Source organism: Cucumis melo, chromosome 11, assembly GCF_025177605.1.
Source record: "Cucumis melo cultivar AY chromosome 11, USDA_Cmelo_AY_1.0, whole genome shotgun sequence".
NCBI lineage: Eukaryota > Viridiplantae > Streptophyta > Magnoliopsida > Cucurbitales > Cucurbitaceae > Cucumis > Cucumis melo.
The window spans coordinates 9,215,088-9,224,683 of NC_066867.1; the positions used below are offsets into that span (position 1 = coordinate 9,215,088).

Sequence of the window (9,596 nt, forward strand, 5' to 3'; positions counted from 1 at the left end):
TTTAAACTAACCCAATCTAACACATAGTATGAATTTGGCGATCCAGAATTATCCGAATTGTCATATTATTCTTACTATGCTCGTTAGTTACCCCTTTGGCCCATTATGCGTGGCTAATAAAAAGCCAAGATTGTGGACGCGCTCATGAGTCATGGCAATCCAAAATCAAAAGCCCATGAAAATCCCGCATTCCTATCAAATCCAAGACAGAAGCACTCACTTTCAAACTTTGGACGTCCATGCGTTTGTCCCCACTATATAATATTATTTAAACCACCGCCAAACACAATCAAATTCAACAACCAAAAATCACACATCGAGAAACTGCCAAACTGCACCAGAACCACCTCCATGGCTGCGCCGCGGTGCACTGCGACCAAGCCAAGCCGGAGCGACATCGTGTTGGACAACGAGGAACAGATGCGAATCACTGATCAGATCAGAGCCCAGTTTGATTCCATCGCCCCCAAGCGGCCGATGAAACCGAGCCGGAGCGAATCCGACTCCTTGACTGAAAACCCATCTGGATTCACCTCAGAAAAGGCTATTCCGGAGCTTGATAAGTTCAGAAATCTCCAGTCCCAATCTCATGTACTATTCCTCGTTTGTTACATTTGTTTTTTTCTTCGGGAATCGTGATCTGGGTATGAACTTTTGAAGAATTTTTGCAGGCTTTACGCTTGGGAGATGGGGATTGTTTGGTGCAGGAGGACTATTTGGAGACAGAATACTACAAGGAGTTGGATTCGATTGAAAAACGTCATCATAAGGTTTCTCTTTCTCTCCCGCAACTTTTTTTTTTTTTTTTTTGGGTTTTCTTATTGAGGATTGTGGTTTGTTTTGAGTTTAAATTAGATTAAATCTAATATGCTGGCTATTACCATAAAGACCTGTCTGTGAGATTGGAATGGGTTTGGGAATGCTACCAAAATCCCACATCCCTTATCTAAGTAAGGGGATGAATATAGTATATAAGTGGGGACAACCTATATTCTCTTATTGAAATTTGTTGGAGTGAAAAAAAAAACAAAAAAACTATAGTCGAGATCTATGATCATAGTAGACAATATCTTATTACTATAGAGATGTTTGGAAGGTCATTTAATGTAACAAGGGTTATTGAAAAAACTGGTCAGAAAGGGTTATGAAAAAACTGGTCAGAAAGGGGTGTAAGACAGACTATCAACCCAAATGTGTTGATTAAATTTCTAGAATTATGTTGAAAGGTGTAAATAAATATTTAAAAGAAAAAGTCTAGAAGCATAGTAGATTTTATTGAGTTAAGGAATTATAGAGTTATTTTTTAAATAAGAATTGAGATTTGAAATATTTAGTATAGAATTTATTGAAATCTTTGGCTTGGGCTCCAAAAGATTTCATGGCTATAAATAGGAGGTGTGATCTTTATTTGTGAACTAAAAAACGCAAGCAAGCAAAGTAAGCAAAAAGAGGAAGAGAGAAAGAGAGTTGCTAAGAGATTAACTTTGAGGGAAAGTGAATAGGTGTTAACTTTAAGTGAAAGTGAATGGATGTTTAAGTGAAAGTGAATGGATGTTTAGAGAGTAAAACAGTGTTCTCTCCAAAAGTGTCAATCTTTTCAAAATTTTCTAAATAAAAATTTCTTACTCACAAGTTTCTCAAGTGAGCAGTCTCTTTCTTTTTTGTCAATTTTTTCAACGTTAGGATGAACCTCTTACAGTTCAGTCTTCCAAACAAGTCCCAAGTTCTTCTTCGAATAGTTTTCATCATCTTTCCTGTAAAAACATTTGATTTTTTTAAAAGGGAAATCTTAATAACTATGTGAGTTAATTCTTTGTTATTATTATTCATTTTGGAGGGAGTAGACTGGGAGTGGGTTCATACAGGTAGGGAATGAAGGAGGAGAAAATGGAGTTCATAATCAGAATAAACCTCACGAGTTTATTAATGATGTTGCAAATGGGAGGGTTCATCATCATGGTGGCTACAAAGGCAATCCTGCAACTAATGACTGGCTCCCAAAATTTGATGATCGTGATTTGATCTTCAGATCTCAAAAGCCTAATCGAAGCGAAGGTTCCTCTCTCTAACCATGCAGAAATGATATAATGTGGCTGGTGATTTTGTATACACTTTGACATACAAAACGAACTCGATTTCAAGCTTTAATGTTCGAGGATAGTTTGTAATATGTAGCCACAGTTTGGCTGTATTGTTGTCGTTTGTATTGAACTAGCCTTGGTCGTCGAGTTCTTACTGGATTTCATATTGAAATCTACATTGAAATGGACTTATTTTTACCTTTGTGAAAAGGTGTCTGTAAGGTAATTTGGTTGTGGAAAGTTTTTGGTTGAGTGCTATTTTATCTTATTTTTTATATTTCACGGTTTTTTCTTTAAATCATTTTGTTTTTTTTTTTAATTATTGTAGAACATTGATTTGGTAGATAATTTTTTATGAAAAGTTTTTAAGGAGATGAATGTTCCTTTCTAGAATAAATGTATTAAATCTAGTATTGAGTTCAATGGCAGTTCTGATCTAAAATTTGACCAAGATTATTAGATACTTTTTCAGTTCTATTTTGAGTGTTTAATGTGTAGTCATATAATACATACACATATAAATATATAAATTAAAGCTTGAGAACATTCAATTTTTTGAACTGTTTGCTGAAGGTAGATTTATATATTTTAAGTTCCGATTATATATATACATAAAATCTTGAGAACATCGAAATCACATTATTTATTCAAGCCCTAAATATAACAAAGGCTGTAACCAAACGTTGGTAAAACTTAGTCCAAGCCATTTGATAGAACTTTTACCATAACTGGACAAGGTTTACACATGGTCTCCACAGGCTTCACTTTGAGAATGGTGATACCTCCATATTCAGTCGTGTCTACGTTTTCATATCCAACTTTTTTCCACTCGTAGCATTGAATCAAAAGACCCAAAGTCAATCCTACAACACGTAAACCCATAATTTCTCCAGGACAAGCCCTCCTTCCAATTCCAAAAGGAATGAGTTTGTTGGTCTGTAACTCATTCCCTGCTCCCAAGAATCTCTCTGGTCGGAAACTAGTTGGGTCATCCCACAACTTCGGGTCTCTGTGAATTGCTGAAGCATTGACCAATAACATGGTCCCACGAGGAATGTTGTAGCCTGCAACACAGCAGTCGTCAGAGGAATAGTGTGTGAGAAGCATCGGGGCTGGAGGGTGCAAACGAAAGGTTTCAGAAATAATGGCTTGAAGGTAGTTGAGGTTGGCGATATCTGATTCCTCAACGGGTCGATCTTGACCGATCTTGGTGTCTATCTCAGCTTTGGCTTTGGCTAATACCTCCGGATGGTTCAGTAATTCAGTCATTGCCCAGTCCAAGGTCACAGATGATGTGTCTATTCCCGCACGCAACAAAACCTACACAACAATGTTTTATCCAATACTTGAAAACAAAAGCAACACACAATAGTAAGATTTGGATAAAATATTGTGTTTTGCTTAGTTTCAATTTTGTCTTTTCAAATTTTTTCTTTTTCGTTTGTACTTTTGAACATCAACACATTCTAGTTCCTCGATTTTGAAATGTCCATTTTAGTTTTCTTTTTAATATTAAAATGGGTTCGTCTTGATGACTCGATCCTCATTTGTAAAAGTTTAAAACGATTGTGATAGAGTTATCCCTTTCAACGTTTTGGGCTGTTGATAAGAATAACTCATTTTTATACAAAATAGAATCTGTTTAAAAGAAATTTATGATGAAATTGTGTGAACTTTTCTTAGTAAATGAAGTGCAATATTCAAATTAGAAAGAAATAAAATAAAAATTATTGAAATTATTCAGAGCAAACTAACTTAGCTGCGGAGAAACTTGATGGGCAGGAACGTTGGTGAAATTAACAAAATATACTCAGCCCATGAAAAGCTCATCTAGCTCTTTCTTTCTTTCTCTCGCTCTCTCTCCCTTTCCTCAGTCACAGATCACTCTCCATCCCTCTCTCACACACGTAGCTGGTGTGTGATATTTTTGGTTAAAGTTGGTCACACCGGATAGGAAGAAAAGAGAACAGAAAAAAGGGAAGAAAAGAACGATTTTACCAAAGTTGGTTCTGTTGGAGAAGAAACAGAACAAGAACTGAAGAAGGAAAGAGGACAAAAAGACAAAAAGAGTTTCGGAAGTTCGTCCAGGAAAGAAGAAGAAAGATAAAAAGGGAACATTTTTACTTTTGATTAGTTAATAAAGTAAGTGACAGTCAACCAGACTCTTCCATTCTCTATTTGCTTAACAATATTCAAGTTAGATCAACTCTGTTTCAGTCTCCCACTATGACAAAGCAAAGAATGAAAAGCAAAAACCGATTAGATTAATCAAGAAGAGGTTGGATTACTAACCAGAACAAGCCCTTTGATGATCTGATCGGTGTAATATTCCGGTTGTGAGAGCTGCAATTCCAGAAGCCGATGAAGCAGAGAACTCTGTTCTTCTCTTCCCAATACTTTCTTATTCCGATGTTCTTCAATCAATTCTTGCACAAATCGATCGGCCCATATCGCCGATTTCGTCAAAATCTTCTCATATGCACCAAACCCTATCCATTTCAAAATCGGCATGAAATCCACCCATTGCGAAGTTCCTCCCTGACGCGAAACCTCATCCATAAGCTCTCTGAACTCCCTCGCTTCCGCCTCATCGGAAACCTTCTCGCCGTAGTACCTCTTTCCAGCCACGACCCTCATCACGATGTTGAAACTCAGTTCCGAAAACATGGGCGTCAACTCCACCTTGGCGAATGATTCCGAATGGAGTTTGACCAACAATCGCCGGATTTCATCCTTACGGAAGGCGAGAGACGCGTTGAGGCGCGTCGGGGAGAAGATCTCCATGGCGGCGAGGCGGCGGAGGTTCCGCCAATGGTCGCCGTAAGAGGCGGTAGTCATGGTGGTCCAGCTGTAGCCGAAGTATTTTCCGCTCAGCAAACGCGGGCGGTTGGCGAATATGAGATCGTGTTTGGTGAAGCATTCTTGGGCTATTTGGAGTGAAGAGACTATGACAGCAAGGCGAGATCCGAATCGGAGAGAGAAAATGGGTCCGTATTTGGCGGCGATGTTTTGGAAGTTCCGGTGGGTTGGGCGTTGTAGGAGATGGAGATGACCGATAATCGGAAAGGACGGTGGGCTGGGAGGCAGATTTCTCCGGCGGGTTCTCAGTTGTTGAAGTAAAAGGAAAGAAAGAAAGAGAAGAAAGAAAGCAGAGAGAAAATCCATTTGAATTGTTTGATAGTCGTTATCAATGGAAATTTGGCTTTCTTAATGGATTGATGGACATATATGCTGTCCCTTTTGCCGACATGTGGGGTCCAGTTGTTCAATAAGAAATTGCCAAGTGGCAAATTGCTTTTATATAATTGATTTTGTCGCGGGCTCATCATGTCACGTGTAACTTAATTAGGATTAACTCATAAAATATCTTCATTTTGCAAAATATTTTCACAAATAGTGTTATCGAAACTATTTATAAATGTAGTGTTAATTTCTTTTGAGGTTTTTTCAAAAATATACGATAAACCGGTCAAATAATTACAAACAATTTGGAAAAAACAAAACATCTACGGGCTCACAACTGTAACATCAAAAATACTCTAGTCCACATGCAACAAATCGGTTACAAACACGCAAATAATCTTCTTCTAAACAATGGTATACTACAATCTAAACAATTATTTAGATCATGATACATGAATGTGTAGTTTATTTTAAACAATAAAGAAAATGCTTCACATTTAAACAATCGAATAATAAATTATAAACGATGGTGAAAAACATCAAATATAAATTTTCGTATTATAATATAATCTAAACGATCGTCAGATGTGTATACACGATCGTTTATATCAGAATAAACGATTTGTTTTAACAAGCCCAATCACACATAATTATAAAAATGCCATCCAAATCACACTACTAGAAATCAAGAGTCATCCAACGCATAAATCGACGTTAGAGAAAACAATGTCGGGAGACAGGTATTCCCCCGACGCACTATCCCCTACGTTGGTGAAGTTCACATATCCTGACGCTGTTAAATGGACGTTGGGCTAAGGTAGACCTCTCCCTACGTCAGTAACATAAACATCGGGAAATGTGTGACAATTAAATTTATATTCGATTTTCTTTGACTCCTTTTGAGAGATGTTGGGATAAGCTACTGTATTTTCGATGCCTATGAACAAGACGTCGGGAAAAATCAAATATATTATTTAATTGTCACACGTTCTTCAATGTCATGCAACAGACGTCGGGACTTTTACTCCAATTGTCGATGTTTTTCGAACCAGGGTCGAGGGGAAGGAAATAATTAAATAATATGTTTGCTTTTCCCCAATGCGCCATGCACAACATCGGGACATGGGCTAATATATCCCGACACCATTAGTAATGCGTCAAGATTATTATTCAACAATACCATCCGATTACTAATGGGTCGGGACTGAGCGTCTTTCCTCACGTTTTTGTGGTTTTTTGGGAGTGCCCTCATAAAAAGAACTCTTTATGTTCTGTAAATCACATAAACAAAAGGAAAAGAAAGAAAGAAAATGAGAGAAAGGCCGAGGAGAAGAAGAAGTTCGTCGTCCGCCTGTCGCTCGCTTTTATTCATCCACTTTGCCACTATCGCCTTTGTTCTCTTATCATTGCCGCTCCTAACTCCGGTAAGTAATTTAGTTTTTTTTTTTTGGTTTAGTTTAGGTTTAGTTAAGGTTTTAGGATTAGATTAGTTTTAGTTTAGGTATAGGTTTTCTTTGAAATTATTTTTATGATTTAGGGTTGAAATTTGTTTTGTGATTCAGTTGTTGTATTAGTTTTGGAATAAGTTTTAGGATTCAATTTCAATTTAATGTGTTTTATGGATTTGAGAATTGAAAATTTGAGGGGAGTTGTGTATTGAAAATTAAATTTGAGGGGGCTGTGTGTTGAAAATGTGAGAGGAAGGAGGAGTTGTGTATTGAAATTTTGAATTTGAATTTAGGATTGGGGGTGAGGGTGTTGTGTTATATTGAAAAATTGAAGGGGGTTGTTTATTTTTTAGGATTGAGGGGTGGTAGGTTATACTGAAAATTTGAAGGGGGTTGTTTATTTTTTAAGATTTGGGGGAGGGGGGTTCGAACTGAAAACTTGAGGAGGGGTGGGTTGAATTGAAAATTAAATGGGCCAGTATTGAAATTGAGGAAGGGGAGGTGTAACGATTTCAATATTTGTATTTGTGAAGGTTGTTATTGTTTTATAATTACTGTAAGATTTTTTTTGGCCATCCTGCAGTTTTGATAGCCTTTAGTTCAAACTTAGTTGTTTTTTCTTAATAGTTTTGTTTGTTGGAACTGTTAGGTAGCTTGTAAATATTGAAGTAATTTGTTACCCTGCAGTTATGGTAGCCTACTCAGTGCAAACTTAGTTTTGAATTTGTTAGTAATTTTTGGGGTTTGAAGCTATGTAAGGGGGGTTGTAAAGTATGTTGAAACGGGTAGGTAGGTTAAAAAAGATTGAAGTTGTTTGTGGTTAGTTTGTAGTGGCTATCTTGAAGTTATGGTAACCTATGTTGTTTAAACTTAGCTTTAGTGAAAAGTTTGGGAGATTGGACATAACTTATTCAAGGGAGTAAGTTTAGGGTTTGAGAAGAGGAATATACGACTAATCAAACCTATTTATGTTTTAGGTCTTTAACGATGGACAAAGGTTGAATGAAATTTAGGAATAAGTTCTCGATTGAGTATAGAGAGGGAGACTCAACTTTTAGAGGTTGTCAAGTTTCAAGTTGATGATTATGGACAAATAAGGTGTCATTGTAAAAGATGCATGAATTCTGAAAAACAGTAAAAGATAATCAAAGACCCTTCAGTTACGACTACAACTAATAATATAAGTAATAACTAGCGAGACAGCAGAAGAGAATAACACATGAGACTTTTGTAACCCAGTTCGGCCAATATTGCTTACGTCTGGGGAGCTACGCACAACTCAGATGAGTAATTTTATTAATAGTCACCATAAACATCAAAACAACAATATAGCTTAGGTATACATCTCAATACTAAAACTATATGACTTGTGAATTAACATCAAACTCCAGGCTCCCCCTAGAATAAAGAAGACTCCCGTCGACAGCGTCTGATGGTCAGGCTCCCCCTGAATGTATGTGTGACTCAATCATTAATCAGACTAACCATAGTTTCATTCTGTATGTTACTCATTCGCAAACCTCAACGTTAGTTAATCATGTTGCTTCCGAAGTCATAAGGTCAAGCTACCTTTTGTAGAGGGCGCTTCAATGATAAATCGGAAGTTACTTCTTCGTATCAACAACAAAAACTTTTTTCTCTATTTTTTGCGTTTTTCAGCCGATCTTCAAGATCCCAATATATACATATATCTCCAGCTTTGTATATGCCTTGTATCTTTAATGAGATCCCTAAAGAATAGGAACTTATTATATTCTTGGAGATAATTAGAGAGATTCCATAAATATAGGAGGATTAAATATTCATTAATTATCTTCTTTCAAATATATCTTCTCTTTTAATTTTAAAGATATTCTTTTGACAAACTACACTTCGACAAGAGGTGATGACATTAGGGCCTCAGAACGTAAAAACTCCTGCAACCTACTAGAGGCCTCACCCTGCTCTTGAACCGACGACTTTTGACCCTTGCATGTTGTATTGGAGGAGGCGAAGAGGTGATGACATTAGGTGCATCTTCAGATTGCTTAGGCACATAAGACCCCTTGCGAGTATTCACCATGACGAAAAAAATTCGAGTAACCGATGAGAAATTTCAACTGATGTATCAACTCCAGAATGTGTAACGACTTAAGATAATCTCAGTTTAAATAGCCAAAATAAAATTCAAATAGTCAAAAATTAAACATCCATGAAAGAAAAGAAGAACCCCATTAGCCGAAAAGTCCTCCATTTACTCCGAAAACGGTGCTGACAACTCTAAAATTTTGAAACGTGGAGACATGCGCCGTCTTTATAGCTAATCACGAAACTAAGTGCGACACACACCTAAACCAGCACGTAAGTATTCGAATGAGCTAGCATCCAGGGGTTTAGTGAAGATATCGCTAATTGTAAATTTGAACAAATATGATCAAGCTTGATTACTTTATCTTCAACTAGTTCTCGAATAAAGTGGTGTCTTATATCAATATGCTTAGTTCTACTATGTTGAACGAGATTCTTAGATATATCAATTGCACTCATATTGTCACAATACAACGTCATAGTGTCCTGATCGAAGCCATATTCAAGCAGCATGTTTTTCATCCAAAGAATTTTGTACAACCACTACCTGCAGCTATATATTCAGCTTCAGCCGTAGATAAAGAAACACAGTTTTCCTTCTTACTTAACCAAGAGATTAAATTGTTTCCCAAAAAGAAGCAACCTCCAGAAGTACTTTTACGACCATTAACTGAACCTGCCCAGTCAGCATCACAATATCCAACTAGAGTGGGAGTGTTATCATAGGAATACATCATTCCAAAGTCACTTGTCCCATGAACGTATTTAAGAATTCGTTTAACAGTTTCTAGGTGAGTGATGCGGGGATCCGCCTGAT

At 36.9% G+C, this 9,596-nt stretch overlaps 2 protein-coding genes across 3 annotated transcripts; one reads left to right on the forward strand and one right to left on the reverse strand.

The window, feature by feature from the left end:
• The first annotated feature begins 259 nt into the window (after positions 1 to 259).
• On the forward strand, positions 260 to 2,353 carry LOC103495913 (uncharacterized). 2 transcript variants are annotated; one of them, XM_017046384.2, is made up of 3 exons: positions 260 to 591; positions 672 to 770; positions 1,838 to 2,353. In XM_017046384.2, the coding sequence occupies exons 1-3, from the start codon at positions 352 to 354 to the stop codon at positions 1,874 to 1,876; spliced, it is 378 nt and encodes a 125-aa protein (XP_016901873.1). In that variant the 5' UTR covers positions 260 to 351; the 3' UTR covers positions 1,877 to 2,353. The 2 variants fall into 2 exon arrangements, with proteins under 2 accessions (XP_016901873.1, XP_008455813.1); XM_008457591.3 differs by having other exon boundaries at positions 269 to 591; positions 1,845 to 2,353.
• Positions 2,354 to 2,700: 347 nt separating this feature from the next.
• LOC103495911 (cytochrome P450 81Q32-like) lies at positions 2,701 to 5,267 on the reverse strand. Its single transcript, XM_008457590.3, has 2 exons — positions 4,374 to 5,267; positions 2,701 to 3,401 (listed from the first exon to the last, which is right to left on the reverse strand). Exons 1-2 carry the CDS (start codon positions 5,244 to 5,246, stop codon positions 2,775 to 2,777), a joined length of 1,500 nt encoding a protein of 499 aa, XP_008455812.1. The 5' UTR covers positions 5,247 to 5,267; the 3' UTR covers positions 2,701 to 2,774.
• Positions 5,268 to 9,596: the final 4,329 nt, after the last annotated feature.

What these genes read in the sequence shown, in the direction of transcription:
- LOC103495913 (XM_008457591.3), top strand. Translation starts at nt 352, where the DNA reads ATGGCTGCGCCGCGGTGCACTGCGACCAAGCCAAGCCGGAGCGACATC. An exon ending in ATCTCCAGTCCCAATCTCAT is followed by an intron (nt 592 to 671) that starts GTACTATTCCTC and finishes GAATTTTTGCAG; the next exon opens with GCTTTACGCTTGGGAGATGG. An exon ending in TTGAAAAACGTCATCATAAG is followed by an intron (nt 771 to 1,844) that starts GTTTCTCTTTCT and finishes TGGAGGGAGTAG; the next exon opens with ACTGGGAGTGGGTTCATACA.
- LOC103495911 (XM_008457590.3), bottom strand. Translation starts at nt 5,246, where the DNA reads ATGGATTTTCTCTCTGCTTTCTTTCTTCTCTTTCTTTCTTTCCTTTTA. An exon ending in TCATCAAAGGGCTTGTTCTG is followed by an intron (nt 3,402 to 4,373) that starts GTTAGTAATCCA and finishes ATTGTTGTGTAG; the next exon opens with GTTTTGTTGCGTGCGGGAAT.